Here is a 25,811-nt window from a genome sequence, read left to right as displayed (position 1 = left end):
ATTGTGTGATAGAGGATGACATGACCCCCATCGCGGAGGCCAACGCCTTGTTGATGGATTGCGCCATGGTAGAATCGAGGAGGGATTGAAATTCCTCCGATGCCATGAGGCTGGCATCATCCTTACATTCCCTGCCTGAGGGGGATACCCGTGGTGTGGGACACAGGTCTCTCATTCTGATCTTGCATTTTAGCAATAATATTAGCCCACAGGGAATTATATACCCAAGTACATTCAGGATCAAAATTACTGGGCCAAATGAAGTAATGCTACTAGTAGTAGCTGAATGGTTAAGAAGAACAGTATCTGAAGTGACCTGTAGGGAAAATAATACCAGCTAAGGCTAAGAACAAAACGGGTGTCAGGATAGAGTAATCCTCCACACCAACACTTACAGTTTGACCAGCAACAACCGCAATAAACAGCAAATATGCACAGTATGGGTCTGGGAGTGAGCCAGGAGGGTAGAAGAGACCGTTATCCACCTTAAGCATCGGTCCGCAGCAATTTCCTGCCGAAAATTGCACTTAAAATGGCCGCTGCTAGTAAAAATACATATGCGGCGACAGAAACCAAAAAGATGGCCGCCGCGGCACTAACTGCGCATGTGCGCCCGTTAGGAAAGGGGAAAACTGTAAAATGAGCAATCGCGCATGCGCGGACCGCACAAAACCGCGGAATAGACCTCGGACATAAACGGTGAGCGGCTAAGGTCAGCCCTGAATGCACCACCAAAAAAAATAAACGAGCAGGGAAGGGAATGAGTAAAACTTTACTCAGAAGTATGGGCAGGAGGGAAACCAGGGTCCCAGAGACCCCAATAGGCAGCACTCCCAGACACCAGCAGGAAATAAACCAGCAATAAATGAACATTAACATACACTAAACCAAAAATCCTGTCATATATGTATGAAAATCACAGGAGTAGCAAGATGAGGTACTTAACTTGTCTGAGGGAGCAGCAAGAAAGAGGAGGAGTCAAGGAGCACCACACCCATATGGATAGTACTGGATGCTGATTGGTGCCACTGTTGCCAAGCTGTTATGTTTTTTTCTATGATTATCTCATACTTCCTTTTCTTTCTGCTGGGAGTATAATAAAGAAAGATAATGCATAATAGGAGCCTTCGTGTCTTAAATAAAATCTTTATTTTCTGCCCCGATCTATATTCAGGGCGCCGCCATCTTTGTGTGGGTAGATTAAGTCCCTGTGGGACACGTCATCTGCCCCCACCCCTGAGCGGTGGGTGGGGGCCATAAAGATAATAGGGGGGGGAACCTACTGTCCGGCCCCCACCCCTGTGCGGTGGGTGGGGGCCATAAATTACAATGTGGGGGGAACCCCTACTGTCCTCCCCCTGGTCCCCACCCCTGCGCGGTGGATGGGGGCCATAAATTACAGGGGGGGGGGACCTACTGTCCTCTCCCCCCCCCCCCCCCACACGGCCCCCACCTTGAGCGGTGGGTGGGGGCCATAAAGATAATGATGGGGGAGGACAGTAGGTTCCCCCCCCCCATTGTAATTTATGGCCCCCAACCACCGCGCAGGGGTGGGTGCCGGAGGGAGGAAAGTAGGTGTGTGTGTGTCCCCATTATCTTTATGGCCCCCACCCGCCGCCCGGGGGTGGGAGCCGGTGGGGGGGGGGAGGACAGTAGGTACGTCCCCTCCCCTCATTATCGCTATGGCCCCCACCCACCGCTCAGGGGTGGGGCCCGGGGGGGAGGACAGTAGGCCCCTCATTATCTTCATGGCCCCCACCAACCGCTCAGGGGTGGGGGCCGGGGGTGAAGAAAATAGGTCCACCCCCCCCTCCTCATTATCCTCACTGTTTACTAGACATGCCCCATCTCGCGGTATAGCGAGTAGGGGCTGAATTTACTAATAATTAGTAATCTTTACTTAGTATTAGTAAATGTGGCTGAAAGGTCTTTCAGCCTTTTAGTAGATAACTCCCTGATACCGTGGGAATTAGGGAGTTATCTACTAAGCAGCTGCAAGATGCAGTCGCGGCAATGAATAGAATCGGAGTTTCATTCATTCAAATGAAATTCCAATACGAACAAAGTCCGAATTGCGTTCTAACACGAATGGAGAAACTGTTAGAACTTTGCTCCTCCGCTGGTCACCGCGTAGGAAACCTCCATAAGAGAAATAGTCCCTACTTTTTTTTAAGTTTTAAAGAAAACTAGAGCAGACATGAAGAACAGATCCTGAGAAAGGGAGAGAAGAGGAATCAATTGGTGAAAGCTAAGTTCGGCATGATAGTGCCGCTTTAAGCAAAACATTGCCCTAGATCAGGCCTCCCAACTGTATTTACTTTCCTAGAATTTTGGTGGTTATGTAGCAAAATGTCAGTGTTCTTTTTTCATACGGTAAACAAAGTGCACATTATTGCTGCATGTGTATTGTGAATTGGTAGAATCGCATGCTGTTTGGAGCATAAATTACTTTTGATGCTGCATATCAGGCACTCTGTGGATGGACAGAGGGTCTGTTTACAAACCGGCTCCTAGTATGTGCAGCTATCACTGGGTTGTGTATGTATTTTGAAAGAAAATGAGTTTTTGTTTGCAAAAAACATTGAAGTGGGGGGAGAGTATGGTGGATCAAAGTACAATTAAGACCTTCTAAATACTTATTTTTCAAGTTAGACTTGTTTTACATCTGGTCTGGCATAGTAGGTTAGCTATGTATGAGATTGTTAAACAAGGAAACATGTTTTAAAGTCACGGTCCCCTTTAAAAGAAACCTATGTACTTCCTGTTTTTTGGCTTTGGAACCAATGTGCTGTGGTATGCAAACTTTCCTGCTTTAGATGATTAGCTTTACAGACCTAGAAACAAAGGAAAAGGTCATCTCTGTAAACCTAAAGCTGCCCTGCTTATCACACAAGTCACCCTGGACACAGAGCACACTTCCTGTTTGCATTTGTGTTACAGGCTCCTGCAGGAGGGGTCACATACATCACTGATTTGGAAATAACTTGTCACTCTGTGTATTATTCAGGTCAAAACTCATATCCAGGAAGCAAGCAGCTTTCCAGGGCATCTTGTTAGATGTTTTATCAGCATTGCTGCACTAAATCAAATGTAACCTTTAAACCAATTTTGCTTTCTTTCTACAGCAGTCATTAATCAGATTATTCTGTCTACTTCTAGATTAAAACCATTTTGAGTGGATTCATCATCCGAGGATATCTAGGAAAATGGACATTAATGATCAAAACAGTCACTCTGGTTCTTGCAGTGGCTTCGGGCCTCAGCTTAGGAAAAGAAGGTCCTTTGGTACACGTGGCATGTTGCTGTGGAAATATATTTTCCTACCTCTTTCCTAAGTACAGCACAAATGAAGCAAAGAAGAGGGAGGTAGGTTTACCTGAACATTTCACACCATGAAACTTTCTAGGCATGGGTTGGCTGGCTGCTCAAAATCCGTGCTCTGCGGTGTATTTACCAATTGACTTTGCCTAGACCAGCAATGGTGAACCAATTTTGCTTTGACCTATGCATATAAATAAAACAAATGTAATCTTTTTTTTTTTTGTTATTTTTTTTATTATTGCCTTTAAGGTTAACTTATAGGTTATTTGTGTAAAAGTTTTATGTTGTAATATACCATAATTATGTTAATATACTTGTTATTACAGTAAGATTGTATCTGCTTTATTTTGCAGGTGTTGTCCGCTGCATCAGCAGCAGGAGTATCTGTGGCTTTTGGGGCTCCTATAGGTGGGGTTCTTTTTAGTTTAGAAGAGGTAAGGAAATGCTTTTGTATATCAAGCTACTCTTAATGTTATACTGCTTTTTCTTATATTTATCAAGGCAAGACTATGGGAAATTTTATATGTCCTCTTAAAGTAGTTTTTATGGTGTCAGGAATGCCGCCTCAACAAACAATTTGACAATATGCTTTGCTACACCACATACATGCAATGCACCTGCCGTCTTGCCTAAGTAGGTCTGATACAGGAGAGTAGTCAACTAGCGCATTGGTTCTCTGCTAATGACCCTGCTTAGCTCAGTGGAGCTAACGGGATTCTCCTGGAAGGAGAATATAAAGGCAGGCAATACTACAACAGGACCCCTGCAAGTCCCAAGTAAGTTGACTATTCTAAAATGGCTATTCAAACTTCTCTTTGAGTAGTTCGTATAACCCTTTCAGCACCTTATCTTCTGGAATAAAAGGGAATCATGACATGTCACACATGTCATGTGTCCTTAAGGGGTTAAACATCCTGGCAACTATAGCAATCTTAGAGACTTTCTCTGAGTACTTCAGTACCATATTAAAGTACTTTAAACATTTCCTTTCCAGACATGAAAGTAGTGCTTCTCTATTCGCTTTTGTCCATACATTTCCCAAACCAGATGGCTAATGCACTCTAACATCAGCATCCCGACGCATGAGGTGTGGTTATAATTTTAAAGGAGTGCCTAGATGCCATGTAAAACCTATTGTGTCGCATGGAGCTGCAACATCAGTTGGAGATAGCTGATCCCGTTTTCAAATAAACATATCTTTTTACATTTACCTGCAATACCTAGCTTAGTAATAAACCTACCTGAAAGGGACCTTGATTTTTTATTTTTTTTTCTCTCTATAGAAGAGTGTATATGAACCACAAAATACCTGAAATATGTTACGTGTATGTAGGCTTTCTTTATAAGACAAAGGATAAATTAATATAAATTTGCTGATTACAAAGAACTTTGTTGGATATCCTTTATTTTATTGATCCATCTGGCCTTAACATTGCTTTATCTTTATGCTTTTCTCCCATTAGGTGAGTTACTACTTTCCTCTGAAGACATTATGGAGGTCTTTCTTTGCAGCCCTGGTAGCTGCGTTCATCTTAAGGTCCATTAACCCATTTGGAAACAGTCGCCTTGTCCTGTTCTACGTAGAGTATCACACTCCTTGGTACCTGTTTGAACTCATCCCGTTTATCCTCTTGGGTGTATTTGGGGGATTGTGGGGAGCCTTTTTCATCCGTGCAAACATTGCTTGGTGTCGGCGTCGTAAGACAACAAGGTTTGGGAAATATCCTGTTCTGGAGGTCATCGTGGTGGCTGCCATCACTGCAGTTATTGCTTTCCCTAATCCATACACCCGCTTTAACACCAGCCAGCTGATAAAAGAGCTCTTCACAGACTGTGGTCCCTTGGAATCCTCTACTCTTTGTGACTATAAAAATGCTATGAACGCCACCAAGTCTGTGGATGCTACACCGGACAGTCCTGCAGGCGCGGGGGTCTATGCAGCCATGTGGCAGCTTTGTTTGGCTCTCGTGTTTAAGATTATCATGACAGTCTTTACCTTTGGCATCAAGGTAAATAAACTAAATTAACTTGTAGCACCACCCAAAATTCTACCTCAAAAAATATAATGGTTGCACTTTGGTTATCATGCTTATCATAACTGTTGCCCTTTAATAAACGGGGTGTTATGTTTTGTGGTTATGTAAATGCTTTGGGTAGACTTGAATACATTTTTCAGGTCCATTTCATTCTGAGTTAATGCTATACAAGCTAAGGTTAGGAGTTGTGATTATGTTAGCATTGCATCAGAAAATATACTTTGGTATTGTACAATGTGTAAAATCCAAATGACCATTTAATTGTGAATTGGGTCCATCAAGTTACCCAAGTGTTTTGGTAAAATGTGCTTTATAGTCTAGGATTAAGATATGTGTTCCTTTCGCTACTGGAAACAAACCGGTTACCCTGGCACATTTGCTGCTTTCTGGTTGCCAAGCCACATCAAATGCCTATGGTTTTGACAACTGGTTTCACATCTCGCTCACACTCTGTCATTTAACCACATCAAGAATGCATGTCTTTTAGAATTATTTTACAACCAGCAGCTTTAAAATACAATATATAACACCATGTATTAAATATACCGGTCTGTGAACTCAGCTTTGTTTCATTTATGACTCATTTCTAATTAACTTCCTCTCCATAGACTCCTTTGTTTGACAAACTGTAAGACCATGTTTCTTGCAAATTATCATAGCTATTCTTATCCAACTAAAGCATAGCAGAATAATATTTAAAAGACATAGCCCTTAGCACACAGCAATGTAGTATAATGTTGATTTTTATTCAGCCATCAAAAAAGGTGTCCAACACTTGGACACAAAGTTGTTGTTTTTTGTTGGGTTTTTTTCTGTCAAAACCTTGCCATGCCATGCTTGATGGCTTAATAAAATCACCATTATACCACATTGCTGTGTGTTGAGGGCTCTGTTTTATAAATATTCTTCTGTTTTTCTTTAGTTAGGTTTTAGGTTGTTTAAAATTTAGATTAGTGGCAGTTCCACGTTAATGCAAATGTAAAACATTGCAGTTAAGTCTCAAAAATCTAAAATTGCATTAGACTTAAAGTGTCTGGAGTGGACTGACACAAGTGTAAGTAATTTAAACCATTTATGAATTTTGAGCTTAGCACGCTGTGCAAGGCTGCGTGTTTCACCTGAGCAAATGGAGAGATATGTGGTGGAGTTGTATATTCAGGTTTTATACTAGACCATCTCTGATGACAGCCATGCTTAGTGTATTAGTGTAAAGAAAAGCACAATAGAAGCCTTGATATACATTAATGGATTGTAGAACGTGTAAGAAAGTAAGTTGAGAAATTGAAAATTTACTTAAAGTCTGAGTTGCTTGAGTGTTTTAATGAAAGATAAATAACTGCTAACAGAACAAAGAAATTCAAAAAATGCTTGACACAGTAATTCAGAAAATTTTATCAAAATAAATCTGTGATTTCACAAGTGGCTTTGTTTGTTTGTTTGTTTTTGTGTCTGTTACAGTCTCTTTATGCGCCTGTTCTGTGCTTATACTATAATAATTTTTTTAAAAAATAATTTTCCACCTCACATTTTAGGTTCCTTCAGGTTTGTTCATTCCAAGCATGGCAATTGGAGCCATAGCTGGAAGGATTGTGGGCATAGCTGTGGAACAGCTGGCTTATTACCATCATGACTGGTTTATCTTCAAGGCATGGTGTGAAGTTGGGGCAGATTGCATCACCCCTGGGCTTTATGCTATGGTTGGCGCGGCAGCATGTCTGGGTAAGTGTTCTTCAGTTTTATTCAATCCATCCACATGTCACAAAATAGTTGTTTTTTTTGGTCTGCTAATTTGGAATCACAGCAATAGCAAATGTCTCTCATAGTCTTTTTTTTGTTTTGTTTTTTTTGTGCACATTATAACAGACAAGCTTACAGTGTCACGGCAGCACTAGCAAGCCGAAAGAAGAACATTGTTAAACATAGGCATGACATTGATATGACTGCACATTTTTAGAAAGTTTTTAAGGATCCTGAGTGATGCATGAGCAAGCATAACAGTGGGTATAAAGAAAAAGTTAAATATGCTAGGTGTCTGCTGTTATAAGGTTAATTACAATCATCGAACGTGTGCTTAATAGTAAGTGGAGGTATTTTCCTGGGTACGTATAGGTAAAATATGAACATAAACATGCGGGTTAGTTGTGCCAAGCCCTTTACCAAACGTATAGCTAGAAACATCATAGGCATAACTGTCTGGGCCCAAAGGCGTATAAAAGTAAGGTTTGTCATATTAGCACACAGAGTGGTATTCATGCATGGCAGGATTAGACATTGCGTGTTTCACGCTTGCATGTAGCTTTTGGCATGGGGATGGAAAGCGGCAGTCTTCCCCCCCCTCTCCTTCTCTAATAGGCCTCAGCTTGCTGCAGCGGTACCCGGGCATTCCGGGTGTCAAGAAGCTCCCCTGTCTAAATCTCGCGAGTCCTGCGGCCGTCAGAGCGTTGCCATGGTCTCCGCGCGGCACATTGGCCACGAGATTTAGACAGGGGAGCTGCTGGGAAGATAAGTAAGAGCTTGTTGCGCACCCCCACTTCACAGTTTATGCCACCGAACCACCAGGGAATGCCATACCCACTCCCTGGCCAAGTAAGAAGCAGGGACTAAAAGATGTATTTTTTGCAACAAACACACACACACCATTCTATATATATATATATATATATATATATATATATATATATATATATATATATATATATATATATATTGTGTGTGTGTGTGTATATATATATATATATATATATATATATAGCGCCAAAAAATAATCAGCACTCCCACACACTCTGCATTCATTATATACACACTACAAAAACACTCTGCATTCACTAATCAAATACTCTCACTGCATCCACTACACACACATATATTCTTGAAAACAAAATTGTGACTGGCATGTATATTTTGTGCATTTACCTTAATAAAAAAACAAATTGCAAAAAAAATAATAATAAACATGTTCAGTTAACAGTAGATTTGTGTAGAAATAGTTTTCAAAATGGTAAATGTACAGAATATCGGTATCTGTAAGATTATCTGTATTATTCTTAAAATAATTTAGATTGTAAAAGATTAAATAGGAGAGTGAAACAAATGCCATATTAACAGGGTCTACTTTTATATAGTCAACACAGAAACAAGTAGTGAGGTTACTGTAACATTTAGTTCCACACTAGGATTTCCTGATGAAATATCATATTCAGTAATCCTTTCAGTAGAGGGAGTAGAGAACAGAGGGGTCCTGTGACCAGAGTGAAATTCGAGCAGCAAACAGACGATTAGTTTTGTAGGGTTTGTATCTGTCAGTCAGGCCTATTGTTTCTTTATAATTGCTGCACTGTCTCTTGGCCATATGGGCATGATGCCAGTGTCTTCTCTGCAAGAAAGAAAGGCACTATATGCTGCTGCTAACTTATTAATGGGTCAGCGTTCTGTCTGTGGTGGAATATATAATATGCAATGAAGTCCTGCTGCCCTATTGCAAATTCTTTAAGTTAGCACACAAGCACAATGGGCACTGAATACTTGCTGTAAGCTTATTAAGTGATCAGTAACATTTCGAACTCCTAGAACCAGCTGCTACTTCAATTCAGAATTGTTCAAATTCTGTCCTAGAATAACCTTTCGGTGCTCAGGTTCTCATGTCTGCCTTGCTTGGTGTAGAAGCAGTTTAAAAACTAACCCTAATTTTAAAATATTGAACATCCCTCATCTCTACCTTCTCTCATGATACCAAATGCCTATTTCAAACGTAATGTTTGTTCATATTTCTGTTACGATTTGTTTATATTAAATACTTACCATATATGAATTCTATTACTTGCAAACTGACCTCGTACAGCCAGTGGTATGACCGACAGTCACAGATTAAAGAACCTGAATAATATGCAAGGTAATGGGATCAAGAGGATACATGATAGGTCAGGAAGAATGGAGAAACGCAGAAACCGCCTTGAAGCACAGAATATATGAACTGTAGGTGAGGAGGACAGGCAAAGGGTTGGACATTTAGGGAAGAAGTGAGCGAGGCAATTTCTTTTTGGACATGGTCAATGCTTTCTGTGAATTAAGATGCAAAATTGACAGCAGTGAGATTAGTAGATGGCATAGGCAACATGGGGTGCATTGGTGAAATAAACATTTTAAAAGCGGTATTTGGAGTTATGTGAGATGGTGAAGATAAGGGCTGTGAAGTATATTTGGCACAAGAAAGGGCACAGGTGTAGGAACGTAAGATACATTTTGTAGTGCAGAAAGTAAGGGAGGAAGGATAAGTAACGTTCCAAAAACAGGCCTAAGTAGCCATGAGGGCAATAGATAACTTCAAAGTGTAGCAAAAAGGTGGGTGGCAAAGGAAGAGAAAGTGAGAAAAATGCAACCCGGCAAGAGAAGGAAACTCAGACTTCCACCCTTGCAGTCACCAGTTGTGAGAGTTGGTGGCTGCCATAAGATCGGGAAGCAGGGGTAGCACCATCAGAGGATGAGAGCCAAGTTTCAGTGAGGCCCTGGATATGGAAGGAGGTGGATATAAAGGAGTACTGAATACAAGCTGACTTGTCAATGCTGCAGGCAGAGTGGGTGTTCCAGAGGGCACAGTGAAAAGGGTGAACAAAGGTGGAGAGATGGAATATGTCCAATATTGAAAGGCCTCCTACAGAGAGGAGGAAGAAAGGGGGAGGGCCCAGTGTTAAAGGAGATGTTGCCAGCTTCTAGGAGCAAAAGAAAGTTAAAGGAGAGGGGAGTAAATAAAGAGCTTGGGTGATGAGAAAGGGTGAGTATAGAAGAGAGGGAGAAATGTGTAGTGTATTGGGTGCTTGAGGGAAATTGAATGACAAACTTATTTTTTTAAGAAAGGAGGCAACAGGGGAGGGGAGACCGGATAAAATGGCAAACATTTCAGGTGGTAAGAGTCCTTAATTTTGGCCAGCATTAATGATCCAGAAAGTAAGGTAAAACAGATTTGCAATTAAATATATGTTGAATTGCCAGAGATAAAATATCAAAAACACACACACACACACACAAATACATATATTATTTGTTTTAGAATCATAGGTAGAAAGTACTGAGATATCCAAAATGTAGTTAATATATTACAGCAGGCTGCCTCAACCTCGAGTGCTGGGAATGTAGGTTCTGGCTTCATAAAACTTGAAATATATACCAAAGACACACCTTTTAGAATTTATATAGTTCAAACTGTTTTGTAAATGGGGTTTTGCACTGTGTTTGCCCAACTACACATTCAGGAAACCATGATTTGGGCTCTCTCTGAGCTTCTGAAGTGTGGTGGGGAGTTCAGTGTTGTGTACCTGCTCAGCGTGCTAATGCTGTACAACATTTTTTTATGGCCAGAGAAGAACTTTTCACGATCTTCCATGATGTGTGAGGGAAATTAATTTGGTTAATTTACGGTGTGGCTATTTAAAACCTAATGAGTTAACACTTCTTAATGTATACCAAACTGTTGGGAAAGGAGTATTTATTGTTTTCAAATTTTATTTTATTTTTTCTTTTGCATGTTTTTGTTTTTTAGGTAAATATTCCTTTCAACATATTAGAATTAAAACATATTTCCTGCTTCTGTGTAAATCTTAGGTGGTGTAACCCGGATGACCGTGTCCCTTGTAGTCATAGTATTTGAACTGACTGGAGGTCTGGAGTACATTGTCCCTCTCATGGCAGCAGTGATGACAAGTAAGTGGGTAGGAGACGCCTTTGGAAGGGAAGGTATCTATGAAGCACACATACGTCTCAATGGATATCCCTTCTTGGACGCGAAGGAGGAATTCACACACACTACTCTGGCTCGAGATGTGATGAGGCCCAGAAGAAACGATCCCCCATTAGCAGTTCTGACTCAAGATAACATGACGGTAGATGACATTGAAAGCTTGATCAATGACACAAGCTATAACGGCTTTCCTGTCATCATGTCTAAAGAATCTCAGCGCCTCGTGGGGTTTGCCTTGAGAAGGGACTTGACACTAGCAATAGGTAAGTCACAGGAATATGTCAAGAACAAATCTAGTGTAACTTCACAATTCCAGATTCGCATGGGGATTCGAAAAGGTGCCTGCACAGTGCAATACAAGACGTGTTGCTCTTTACAAAAGATAAACTTATTAAAAAACGTATAAAATATTAAAATAATAAATACTAAAAGTAAGCAAAATGAGGAAACTTTTGAGTGGATGTTTTCAATTTTTTGTTAATAACAACCAAATATTATGCAATGGAAAATATAGTTTAGGTAACTCCATTTGCTGTAGCTTTACATAATGGTATCCTAAGATTAAAAGTTAAAATATTTGCATTTGTCATATGTTTTATTTTATTGATGTATTTTTGCTCAGAAAATGCCAGGAAAAAGCAGGAAGGTATTGTTGGAAGTTCTCGGGTATGTTTTGCTCAGCACACACCATCCCTCCCAGCTGAAAGCCCTCGCCCCCTAAAGCTTCGCAGCATCCTGGATATGAGTCCTTTCACTGTGACTGACCATACACCAATGGAAATTGTGGTGGACATTTTCCGCAAGCTGGGCCTCCGACAATGCCTTGTGACACATAACGGGTGAGTTGGAATCCACCAGTCTTTGGCTTTATTTAAAAAAAAAAATAATTAAAAATACAAGCGGTGTTTAGTTCATGCCATATAGAAACTCAAAACAATGTAGACATGAATTCCATTAACATACCTATGACATAAATGTATTGTAATGACCAACAACCTCTAGCATTTAATACATTGTAGCTGAACCGGAGTTCCTATAGTCTGTCCTTTTTTGCATGGCAACTTGCATATATACTTGGGCATTAAATTTTATTTTTGAACAAATAAGGTTATTCTTTATTTATGTTTTAAATTAATGTGACAGTCGGTGGGTTGATGGTATGTTACAGGTTAGAAAATTACTGACTTATTCTGTTCATATTATTTTCAACTTAATGAAACACATGGTCTGCTGCAGTGTTTCTCAGCCAACTGTTCCCTGTCTAAATATTCAAATATGTTAAATGAAACCACCATTGACCTACTCTCTGTCCCAGGTGTAGTAAATCGATGACCCTCTGTTGAAAATTTAAACTCCCATGATGCTTTGCCAGCTTACTATTCTGCAAAAGCTGGAGAGGTACCTGTTGGAAATATGGGATGGATAAGTGGGGCTAAAATGGCTAACCCTGACAAATGCAGAGCATAATATGAATAAAACCATTGTTATGTCATATATTCACTATTTTCAAGTAATTAAAGTGGTAAAAATGTCTTTGTTACTCAACAAATTTACGGAAAGTCAGGTCTCCCCATACCCAATATTGGTACTTCTGCTTACAAATTCAGCTTGCCTCTTCAGATTGTGTCAATAAGCCCTTGTCGGCCACTTGCATAAATAAAGTCTGGCTGATGCCCCCTTTGATGATTTTGGTTATATGTCATCCATGTAGAAGTCCTCCCTCCCCAAAAATGCCACTACCAATAAAATGTCCCACTTATCTTCACTTTGAATTTATGATTTTGTGCAATCAATATGTGATGTATTTACTTCTTCCAAAGTATTCTGTGTATGCATGTTTGTCACTTTTTAATGACTTAATGGATTAATAATTGGTTTCCAACTATTGATCGTGTGCCGGTACAGCTATTTACACATTAAAGTGGTTATTAGACTGCCTCTTAAAGCAAGCAAAATGGGCCATTTAGTTGAGAACAACATATAATGCATAGTTAAAACATATAATGCATGGGTACAGCACTACAGATGTTGTGTACTATATCTCACATTGTGCTTTTACAGCCGTAATGCTGGCAAACCATGATGGGAGATGTGCTGCACGACATCTGCAGTGCTGAAGGTGGCAATCCCTAATAAAATGTATATGCATTAATCCTGACCATGTTTCTTTGGAACAAGACATTCATCTGGGCCAAAAATGAGTACCATTAAATTGGGTAATAGTACATCCCCAGCATGTTGGGCAAAAGTAACATTCCCAGAACATACTTGGAAACCAGAGTAATCGGAACGTACCTTACCTGGTTAAATACTTTTTTATTATTATTATTATTATTATTTGTTTTTATTTCTTTTATAGTATAAAAGGTTGTTTAAGCATCAAGGTTTTTTGGGGTGGGGAGAGAGATGTAAATCTATTTTGCACAGGCCCCTGACACTATAGAGTAAGGCTATATATACTTAAAAGTTTGGTAATAAAATTAAAATGTGAACACATTTTTATTGACTCCACTATTATCAAAAATCCTTTTCTGAAGTCCCCTCACAATAAGGTATCCATGAGCAGTTGATTCATAACCACTTTATTAAGATTTTTCAATTTTAGATTTTGTTGTCACCAAACAGTTGTTGTTTTTTTGAGGGGGCAGGTGAGTTTCCCTTTTGTTGTACTATAAAATGTTACTTTCATATCAAAGGAAATCAGTATTTTGTATATGTTTAACTTTCCTTTTTCATTACAAATAGAATGTAGTATTTGTTGCTTTTAAGCTTGTATGTCTGTTTTTTGGTGTCATCTTGTCAATTACTAAGATTTTTATCCCTTCAGCCAGGATGTATATCAGACATTGCATACATTTACTTACTGTTTGTGTCCATCACTCCACTCATTTCCCCTGTACCACTGTCATTATTTTATGTTGGCTCATTCTTTTGTTTTCTCCATTTGTTGTTCAAACTCAGTTATTAGCATAACATGATCTGTTTCAGGACTGTCTTGGGAATCATCACAAAGAAGAACATATTAGAACACCTCGAGCATCTAAAGCAGCACGTGGAACCCTTGGTGATTAGACAAACCACCCATGATCTCTAGACTTCTTTAGAGGGCAGGAAGCATGAAACTTGTGAACTGTTCAGAGCCATCAATTCTGTTGAACAGCAACATCCTCTGCCAAAAAATATTCTGCACTTGACACATAGGGGAGACCTCAGGCTTTTTATCTTCTACAGTGCTGATGGGGTTAAACAGTTTCTTATAAGTCTAAATCATTGCAAGGCTCCTAACAAAACGCTACATGCCTTCTATATACTACAAAACATACCATTTGCCAGGGCATTGAGTATCAACTGTCTTATGTATGTGGTTGAAGTCTTCTTGCAATAGTGATAAGTTCCAGAAGAACCAGCCCGTCTGACCATGTATGGTGTGATGGAGCTATGGGAAGCCATTATATACACCCAGCAGACTGTACTAAACCTATTGCTGAAAACTCTCAACTCTGCCTTGTTTTTTTTTTTTTTTTCCTGGTTATATCTAATGGGTTTATATATCGGCTTGTTATTCAGACTGAAGCAAGAAGTAAACTTAGCCACTCACATACACCAAGTTGATGATGTTTGGGTTCTAAAGAAATGTAACAACCTACATAGATTTTGTTCCCCTTAATCTATTCTGAAAGCTGTCAGGTGCTAATTTTGTTTTAAAGTATTAAAACCATTCTGTTTATGCAAATATATCTTGTTTATAATATGGCACAAAATTGAACAATAACCTCTTGTATTGTTGTACCATTAAATTTTCTTTGTGCCATGCCTCCATGCAAGTCCCTGGCTGTGCCTTTAAAAGGTGAGCCAACCCTTTTCTCCCTTGTAGTTTAGTGCCATGTATGCTGTAGGCCATACATGTGCTATGGACTGGTTTGTCATATTTATGGGAGGGCGGGAGTATGGATGTGATTTTGTGTGTGTGTGTGGAGGGGGTGCATATATATATATACATATATATATATATATATGTATATATATATATATATATTAAATTAGTGCCAGAGAAAGCATTATTAACACTAAGCAGACAAGCATATACTATAGCAATGCTAAGATACTATGTTCAATTTTAATATGTATGTGTTCATTTCATTGTAATTAAACTGCAGTTACAGAATATGCAGATATGATTTAATGTAGTTTAGAATTAACCCTAGATATGTGGAGGGTGTATTCATAAGTAATGTGAACATTCGCATTGTTCGTGCTGTACAATTGCAGACTAAGTGATAGGAAAAGGCTATGTGTAAACAGAAGTAAAATGTCTGTTTTATCTTGGTGGCTGCAGAGGACATCAACTTTGGGTGCTGGTTGGTGGTAACCCAATAGACTCCTAGCACCATCACCACTACAATAAGATGTGGTGATTTAATGTACCCCCAGTAGCTGTAGAATGCTTCTGTATCTATACACGATTGCTTCTTATACGGGTAGCGAGTTTTCTTAAAAACTGATAGTGCTTAAAATGTGTGCCATGCTTTTCACTGCTTTCCCGTTAGCAGCTCTCGTTTTAGGACACCTGTGATGTTCAATATAATGCATATCAAAGACCACTGCAGCAAATCTGGTTGCTTTAACCCCTTAAGGACACATGACGTGTGTGGCATGTCATGATTCCCTTTTATTCCAGAAGTTTGGTCCTTAAGGGGTTAAAAAAAAAAAAAAAGTATCTGACAGAAACAGCAGAAAAATATGAATAAACAAATGTTTAGTAGTCACAACCATTTTAAATGAGCCATGTTCCAGTTATTATAGAAACAGTGCTCTGATTTATTTACCTGGGGTTATATCATAATAGATACATTTTATTACAAAGCTGAGCAGGTTTACACTGTTATGCATTGTAAAAAAAAAAAAACTTGTGTTCATCAAGTTCAGTCTTTTTCACTTCTGTTTTTGTGTTGATTCAAAATAAGTAAAAAAAAAAAATAACAAACAAACAAAGCTTTTCAAAGTATCACTATAGTGTCAGGAAAACAAAGCGATTTTCTTGACACTATGGTGCCCCCACCCTCAGGGTCCCCCTCCCGTGGCGCTGAAGGGGTTAAAACCCCTTCAGCCACTCACCTTAATCCAGCGCCCGGCTCCCTCGGCGCTGGTGACCTCTCCTCCCCATCCAACGTCAGCTCCCCCGTCCAACGTCACAGGAGCCGAATGTGCATTTGCTGCAAGTGTCGCGCATGCATTCAAAGTGTCCATAGGAAAGCATTTCTCAATGCTTTCCTATGGACCCTCTGCACGATGGAGGTCAAATTCGCCTCTAGCGGCTGTCCAGAAGACAGCCACTAGAGGTTGGATTAACCCCAAATGTAAACATAGCAGTTTCTCTGAAACTGCTATGTTTGCATCTGAAAGGTTAAAACCTGAGGGACCTGACACCCAGACCACTTCATTGAGCCGAAGTGGTCTGGGTGACTTCACCTCAATGAATTTTGGAACAAACTAAGGAAATAATATTCAATCTGGGATAAAATAATTCTTAAATATTAGCAATAAAAAGTTAAAACCGGGCCTAATTCATTCATCTAATGTAATGGGGCCACTAGTGTGGCAGTAAAATTTACAAAAAATTTTAATTGTATCAGAACAAGTTTATAAGCAAAAAGTTGCCTCTTCCAAATCAAGGATAGCTTGTCCCCGAAGAGTTGGTGCAAACACCAGAAAATATACAATACAATATAGTGTGATTCTAGGCGCTTCTGGGATATTTCATGACTATAGCTGCTGAAAACACATAGTGGGTACTCCAAACAAAGCACCAAATAGATAAACACACTATAACACAGCACTCCATGTTTAGGTGATAGTCCCCTTAAAACACAAAGTGCAAAAAGTTCAGCACTTTTACATTTTAAGATTTTTAGCTCTGCACTTATTGTTCATTGTGTTTTAAGGGGATTATCATCTAAACATAAATGCTGTTATACTGCAAATACCAGAAAATGACCGTTGTCATTATCACCTAGAATAGTGAAACCGAAGATTATACTGTGACTTTTTAAATATCTAAAAGGTTACTTAAAGTTTAAGCATTTAATTTAGGAAAAGTGGCTATGCAAGCAGAATAAATAAAATAAACCAAACCAGTGGTAGTTAAGTAACAGTAAGAATTTACGTTTTCTTTAGAAATATATGTAGTTCTTTAGAACTTACAATCATCACTTTACATTCATTTTTAGTCATCCACAAACTGAAACCTAATTTGAATGTTATCTGCTGTTTTAGCACAGTTGAAGTCTGCATGTGCACAGTCTGCGTCTGACTGTGTCCTGCATGGAAAGAGATGAGGCCACATGTTGTATTTACAAATTGGACAAAATTGATGTTTCTAACCCAGAAGATTAGTCTCCTAGCTATCTGACAGCCATGAATGGAGCTACATTATCCTATTCAAAGCTCATTCTCTCAGACGATAATAAGCTTTGAAATCTTAGTCTGCAGGGTCTGTGCCCTGTAACTATTCCAGCAGTCTGGGCACAGTGACCCTTTAAAGGAAAAAAAAAAAATCTTGTTTTAATGATTTATTTCAATTTAATTCCCCAGTTAGAGAAGACATTTCTTTACACAGCATCCCCAGATCACAAAGTGTTTAGCAATAACAATCTAATCCCTAGAATATCCAGTAGATTAAATACCAGTTTTGAATGTATTATGTGGGGGAATTTCTTTTTACATATGTTGCTCCTTCATTGGCTTATAATAAATCCAGGAATACTAGCTGCACCCTAAATGCTGGCTTCCCATTGCTTTTAATGGAAAGCGGTAGTGCTGTGACTTTGCACATGTTCATTCAACTACATTCACTCAACTGAGCAGTTAGTGATCTTATGTAGGAGTACAAACGGCTGACAGCTCTCATGCATATACAGCCTTTTCTTTCCAGTAAAAATAGCGACCATAGATTTCTTGTAAAATATACCGCTAGCCAGAATCCAGGAGACTGTATGTGGAAGTAAACTGTATAAGTAACTTTTTGCATAAGACAATTATATTATATATATATATATATATATGTATATATATATATATATATATATATATATATATACACAAAACCTTTTTTTTATATTGTAGTGGACTTCCACATGTCTCAAAATTGCCCAGCTGTCTGGAGTATCCCTGTTAGACAGGAGAGGGGTAGGCAACCTTTGGCACTCCATATGTTGTAGACTACTTCTACAATAATGCTGGCAAAGCATCAGAGGCTATGTAGTCCACAACGTCTCGAGTGCCAAAGGTTTCCTACCCCTGCTGTAAGACACCATACAGCTAAAATGTAAGCCTTCTATTTATTATATGGTTACCATTTTTATCTTGGCACATTTTAAAATGTGAGATGTCACTTCTATTAAAGTTTGTTTCCCAAAGGGACACTATAGGCAACCAGACCACTTCAGCTCATTGAAGTGGTCTGGGTGCAATGTCCTAGGTCCCTTAACCCTACAAAGGTAATTTTTGCAGTTTATAAGAAAATTAGGGTTATGCAACTCTAGTGGCTGTCTACCAGACTGCCACTAGAGGGACTTAAGGGCTGTTAGGCCACTTTTGGTCACTATGCATGAGGATTTCCAGCATCACCTGAATCCTCATAGGAATGCATTGTATAATGCTTTCCTGTGGGGAAAGCCTAATGCGAGTGCGGCTGTTGCCAAACATTAGGTCTCCCCTGCCGGCTGACGTTGGCAGGGGAGGAGTGAAGGCAGGTCCAAGCTTGCACCAAGGGACATTTGCGTTGGACTTGGGTAAGTGGCATAACTGTTTTTAAACCCTTTTGCATCACAATGGGGGTGGGGGGGGGGGCGGCAAGGGAGAGAGGGATAGGAGGAGCTTTAAGCATTGTTGAGCCTATGTAGAGAATTGCTGTAGAAACATCTGCTCAGATATTTCTTCTATGGTGCAAATTTAAGGTTAATTAAATTTACATTGTATGCACTGCTTGTGGAGTGCAGTGTGCCCAGGCAACTCACCTTTGAAGGCTGACTTACTCTGCTTGCAACACCTGTGTATTCTCTTCACAATAACCCACCCAACTAGCTTATTACCAGTGTATATCTGTAATGTGAACTCACCTTATCTCGCTCACCAACCCTGATTTAGTTACTTTCACCTGTCAATGTCACATGCTCCTAACCTGTTACATACTATCATCCGCTATCACTTACCTCCATGCAGTCATATACAGCCACCAACTTTGTCACATGCCTGCCTAAAACCACACTTACCTGCCATGTTACACCTCACCATAATCCACCTCCTGGTTAACATACTCATACCCACCTAGTCACTTACAGCTACCACACTGCCCCACAGCTCCTGCACCTAGCAACCTGTATTTATGCACCAATGCAAATGTACATATCCGCCCTTTACTACTCGTTATGCACAAGCTCACATACACAGACTATGCACTGGTGCAGATACACAAGTTACGTATGCAGTCATATCCACACATTTATAGGTCATGTGCCTCTTTGGGATAGTTAATCTTCATCATTTATGACCACATTTACTTAGATTTGAGGATCACTTTCCTAGGGTGACATTTATTGTTAAAGATGTGGCCCATATAAAAGGATCATATGTATAAAGGGTGGGGAATAAGCTGTGAAAAGAGAAGAGTGGTTGAACTGCAGCCAGGTGTCAATGCCCCGTCGCTATTGACAGAGTTCTTACACTTCTTTTACAAGTAGCACTCTGGTAGCTTAGCTGTAGATGACCGAATTGTCTTGATTCCGGTATTTATTTATTTTTGTTTTGAGATTTGTGGTTCGGAGTAAATTTGTTTACTCTAAACCATTTCTGTAACTACTAATACAGTAGAAATCTGTACTAACCAGTCATAAAGCAATGTATAATTGCTCATATTTAGAAATATATGTAGTATATTACATTGTTTTATACGGTGTAGTATTCTTCATCATGTTTTATAGTAGTTTGGCTGTTATCCATTCCATAGTTACCTGCTTTGGCAAAACCCTGCTTATTGCATCTGTTGCTAATCATTCACAAGATTTTCATGCCTCCTCAAAAAATAAATTAAAGGGAAATACGCACTACTAACCAGACTTAAAGGGCTTTGGCTCAGTATGTTCCATTTGCTCCTACAATATTATCCTGTGTTTTTTGTTGTGTTTTTCTTTTTTGCTATATTATTAATTTTCACTATAATTTATTCAAGGGTTTGACAAACTGAGAAACCACTTTGTAATGACTATTATAATGTTTTTTGTATTTTATTGTGGCATTCTACATTCCCTGAATATATCCCTCCATTGCTCTTAAAATTACCATCAGTCTGCCTAATTAGATCAGCCACAATTGTCAACCCCAATTTAGATTTCAAATTATATTAACTAAAAACATCTAAGGATCAATGGCGCTGTAATTAAAACCCAATGCAATGTCACTTTCACACTTAATTCATACGTAGATCAAACCAGAAACAAGGTGATTGCGCACACAGTGGCAGTTCTTGTTACAGATCTGTAAATAGACGTGTATTAAATGCCTAGTGTTTAGTCTTGGAAAAAATGTTGAGCATATAAAACAAAAAACACAAAACACAGGATAATCACCTTATCTCCTTTCTATATATTTCCATACTTATTTTTTTTTCCTTCTCATTCCTACATATGCGTAAATGAAGCTTCTATTTGGAATGTATATCTCAGTAATTGGTAAATGTGTAGACAGTTAATTAGGTTATTGAATGGTTTGTGAACTGTAGATGATTTCATTGGATCCACATGATAATGACTGACCTTTTACAGCCATGCCGTTATTAAATTTAGGAGCAAAAAAAAATTACAAATATGGTAAAAGTAAGCAGAAATAATTAAATGATTCCCTTGCTACCTGCTCCCCCAATTCTTCAAGAAGTATTTCCCATTTTAATCTGTTCACAGAATAAAAGTTTTATAGTATGATACATCCCTATAACTGTGTCACTAGATTACTACTGTGTCATGAATGTTGGTCCATGAAGCCGTCTCAGTGAGCAAATAGTTTACGGCATAAGCCTGATTGTATTTCATTTATGCATAATAAATAAAATATCACTAAACGCCAAACTGTAGTGAATTGAAAATTAAATTGCCAAATTTAGGCAAAGCGCTGTCTGGAAAAAAATTATCAGTTTGGCCGTAGGCACAATTCTGCTATTTTACCCTGAAATTTGAAATATAATTTACAGTTCTCTATGACTTGGCGTTCGGTAAATAAAATTCCATTGTTACAATTTAGGGATTTTGAAAGACTGGTGAATGTTTCAGACTGCTGCTAATTAACTTTTGATCATTCATATCTCTGCTGCTGATGAGGCCTCTGTAGCACCTTTTCAGTAAATCTACTAACATCAAAGCAAATCAAGTGATCGGTGATGGTTCTCTTCTGTCTCGACACAAATGATCCACTTGGCCACCCTGGTCTTGTCCAGCTGCTGTTGGGCATCCTGCTACTTGCTGGCTATACGTGATGGTAGTTGTAACCCCAACAACAGCTGGAATTCAACAAATATCACCCCTTTCCTTTTCCTTTATAGAAATTAATCTAGCAAAATCTCTTCTTAGAAAATGTTTTAGCCATCTTGTGACCTTGATTTGTGTGTCTTTGTTAATTATAATTTTGTCTCCTTCCTAGGCGCCTCCTTGGCATTATCACAAAAAAAGATATCCTACGTCATATGGCCCAGATGGCAAATCACGATCCAGAGTCAATAATGTTCAACTAAATACAGTCTATGAAGAAGATCAAGAGGAGACTGAAGAAGAGGCCTTCTTGTTGAAGAACTCAATGCCCTGATTGGGATGTATTTCTGGCAAACTGGAAGCATTGATATAAAGATTTTGCTTATTACAGAATTCCTGCTTCCCTTCATGCACCATGTTAGAAGAGTGGTCAGAGCATTGTGGCACAAACTTGGGGAAAGTGTCACTTCTGGCTCTAAAAAGTTACCATGAAGGGACAGTGTAGTTTTCTGGAGATGGAGAAATATGGCTTAGTGAAGGGCAATCCTGTTACCGGAGTATTTTTAAACAAATTTGATCCCTAATGCATTTAGGGATAACCCTTTAAATGAGCCATCGTCATTCAAGACTTGCTATACTTTTTAACATTGGAGGAATATTATGGTGTTTATGCTGTCAACTGTGTGATTACTACGCCACTTTTTGTACATTCCGAGACCGAATTAATTTTCTTTATATCCCACCCCTTCCTTTATCTCACTTACATGATTAGACTCCTTAAGGAGACACTTAAAGCAGTAAAGTCTCATATTGAGATGTAGTGTGATTTTTTATTTTTTTATTTTTCCATTTTTCATGAGTCACCATACACAAGAATGTGTTTTCTTGTGCCATACAACATTCATGTAGGTAGAAACACTGCTAAAACTGCCAATTCCTACACAGGGAATACAGTTCAAATGACTGCTACAGCTGTCAAAAAATTGATCTGTTCAAGCAACACCTTTATACTCCTTTCAGTGGAATCTATTGATTTATGCAATGTTATTTCCTTGTAGCTGGAACCCTTAAATCAACTGAAGTTTGGCAGTGTTAAGGCTACTTATTGGATATTTAAACAGGCTCACCCTGTTACAGCTATAGTAGTCTTTATGTATGACCCACTAACCCTTTAATTGCCATATGGCTGTTAACAACCCTGGAATTGAAAGGGTAAAGTCCCATTGTGATGCTAAAAGCTGTAGCTGAGATCCAAAAAACACCAAAACCACAGTTTTATTTTTTTTCCAGTAACTTGGTGGGGGTGGGAATTTAGTGAACAGTGAAAACTCCATTATTATTATTTTGTGGGAGTTTTTGTCCCAAGATGGTGGACAGACTTCAGTCTCTCATCTTCTCCTCCTTAATATTGAGACATATATATCAAATGCTGATCTGTGTTAGTAGAAAAAGAACACTGTAACACTGGATGGTATTCTACTTGAACTTAAAATCAGTCATAACAATTTCAGGGACTGGATAATCTTAATGCTAACAAGAGTGACATGATTCGTAACTTGCACTAAAATGTACATCTCATACCATTGTGATCGTATCTATAGAACTGGAACATTTTAAATAGACTTGAAAAATGAAATTTACTTATAATTAATTTGTTTAATGTGAATTTCATGAATACATTGAAGAAATCATAACAGTTGGGCAAAGGTGAGAAACATTAACCGGCCTCATTCATAGATAATCATTGTAGACCATTTTCTGTTTTAATTTTCCCCATTGCTGCTCATAGTCTGTATAATTCACATAAATTCATTGGCCCCGTATGAAGAGAAATCTTTATATAGCACTAATCACTTAAGATTTACATGGTTTGGAAACACACGCTGGATTTGCTTCATGTTTCGTATTAAACCCAGAAAATCTAAACTCTAAATAAAATAGCTCTTTATATTGTGAGCGCAATAAGATGAGGGGGCCACCAGTTTATTTCGGGAAAAGCCAGTATACATCAGTGTTTTTCAGAAAACCATTTAAAACGCCAAACCATCAAGATTATTAATAATTAGTAATAAGAATCAGCATCTTCACCGTTGTAATGCAACAGCTGGAGGACAAGTATAACCAGTTCTTATCCATTTTGAAGTCTGCAGACTGCATCCTCTGTGTTGGCCTGTCTGTACAGCTGCTTAAGGCTTCCTTTATTTAAAAAAAAATGTATTTGAATTATTCTAGGTGGAAATTCAAAAAACCTTTTCTCACCCCTCCCCCATCTTCTAAAGGCCTAGTGTTGCAATAAAGTTTACATTATCCGTCTCTTTTGAAATCTCTGCGTGAACAAAGGTGTAATAATGCAGTTTTGCGCTCTTAAATATAATAAAAAGACCCATTTTGGAATAAAATGCACTTTAGATTGATAAGTTCTAATACCTTTGTAGATGGCATTACCGGCAATAAAACTACATTATTTGAAGCTCATCTATAAATGCTTCTACCTATTGTGCGTTAAAGGTCCACTAAAGACACCCAGACCTGGGTCACCTGGCCCCTTAATCCTGCAAACTAAAACATTGCAGTTTTAGAGAAACTGCAATGTTTATATTGCAGGTTATGCCTGCCTATAGTGGCTGTCCACCAAACGCTTCCTGCAGTTTCACGGAGTTTGACTCGGTGAAATGATGCTTGGCGACCTCACTCGTTTGCACGAGGACATCCAGCATTTTCCGAATCCACATAGGAAAGCATTGTGTAAATGCTTTCTTATGGGGAAGTCCCAATGCATTAGTTTCTCCCAAGCATTGAGGTGTTTAAAGTTTTTTTTTTTTTTTTTTTTTTTAGCCCTTTATATCGGGGAGGGGGCAGGAGGTTCCTGTAGTGTTAGGAATACATCTTTACACTATATTGCTCCTTTTAAGTTAATTGCAGAACCCCATAAATTGGTGCAGAAGACCTAGTAATCAACAGAAGTCTGTTATATAAATACTATGTTTGATTGACAATTCATTGTTTTTCTAGTAAAGATGTATTCCGAAGAATCCATTAAGGTTTCTATCAGTTGATATTTACTCGTCCTGCTTGTTGCAAATAATGATGATCTAATTTCTACTATATTTAATTGCCTTATCCCTCCAATGAAACCCCTCAGCATGTCTACTCTCTTCATGCTGGCGGCTCTCTCAAATTAATTAAATAGAACATTAGTTGATATAAACATTCTGGGATTATTTACCCCAAATACTGAATAGTTTGATCTATGCTAGAATATCAAATGCTGCTTTAAACAATATCCTAAAATGATGAATGAGTTGATGCACCCAGTTTTTATTTGAACTACAGAGCTGTGAACACTGAGCATACAATCTAAAATAATACTTTGCTTTGTCCCTCCAGTCCTCTGATTACACCTCCTATTTTCAATCTAACATAGCATGACTGTAAAACAAAATTATCTTTTTTATGTAAACGCTAATGTGTACACACGATTTTCCTGTGCTAATCAGAAGATACTGTTTTGTTATGTAATAATACTAGACAACCTTACAATACTTACATAAGATACTCTGAAAAGGGGTGTTTGCTCTCATCGCTGTTTATAAGTTCTTCTATGGTTCATGAATGCATAATTCTTCAATTCGTTGATGTTGCCTAGAACCGTATTTAATATTGATCTAAATGTTTTATTTATACTAGTACGGTAGAGCTGCATATTACAGTATGACATTTTGATGACTGCAATGTTTGAATATCCAGATATTAAAGTCCTGTATGATGAAGCTGGTGTTTGACTTAATACAAAACAAAGACTTTTTAAAAATTTATTTTACCCAGATTCACCCTCTCAAAGATTTGTGGCATGTCTTATTAAATTCATATTCTTCCAAATAGATGGTGGAAGCATCCTAACTATTGCTGAAACAAATTGTTGCAGTTATTAGTGAAACTAGATAACTAGGAAAGTTCCACTTGTGAAGATGGGCCCAAAAGATCAGAACCGCCTCACTGGTGGAAGAACACCTTAGTGGACACTCCAGGGGTGTCCTGGGGCTTAACCCCTATAGGTAAAGAATGAACAAGGTACTCAAAAAGCTGGAGTGATCCAGACTAGCTGAGTATAGTACTGGAAAGAAAATAAATAAATAAACATAGAATATGGGTACAGTGTAATTTGAACTGAATTGATAAGTAGATCTTATAACAAAATATGGTGAAACC

The 25,811-nt window shown here is 38.6% G+C and overlaps 1 protein-coding gene across 8 annotated transcripts in view; it reads left to right on the top strand.

The window, feature by feature from the left end:
* Positions 1–25,372, top strand: part of CLCN3 (chloride voltage-gated channel 3) — a 126,931-nt gene extending 101,559 nt beyond the window's left edge. For 5 of the 8 annotated variants that reach the window (XM_063458180.1, XM_063458177.1, XM_063458179.1 and 2 more), the window contains 8 exons: positions 3,160–3,366; positions 3,675–3,755; positions 4,785–5,330; positions 6,890–7,076; positions 10,953–11,351; positions 11,711–11,927; positions 14,077–14,152; positions 21,775–25,372. In XM_063458180.1, coding sequence (XP_063314250.1) covers positions 3,160–3,366; positions 3,675–3,755; positions 4,785–5,330; positions 6,890–7,076; positions 10,953–11,351; positions 11,711–11,927; positions 14,077–14,152; positions 21,775–21,936 — 1,875 coding nt within the window. In that variant the 3' untranslated portion in view covers positions 21,937–25,372. The remainder of the gene's footprint in view (positions 1–3,159; positions 3,367–3,674; positions 3,756–4,784; positions 5,331–6,889; positions 7,077–10,952; positions 11,352–11,710; positions 11,928–14,076; positions 14,153–21,774) is intronic. The other 3 variants (XM_063458184.1, XM_063458183.1, XM_063458185.1) reach the window with 1 other exon arrangement.
* Positions 25,373–25,811: the final 439 nt, after the last annotated feature.

Source organism: Pelobates fuscus, chromosome 6, assembly GCF_036172605.1.
Source record: "Pelobates fuscus isolate aPelFus1 chromosome 6, aPelFus1.pri, whole genome shotgun sequence".
NCBI lineage: Eukaryota > Metazoa > Chordata > Amphibia > Anura > Pelobatidae > Pelobates > Pelobates fuscus.
Note: the sequence above shows the minus strand (reverse complement) of the source record. Positions and strands in the feature narration are given on the sequence as shown.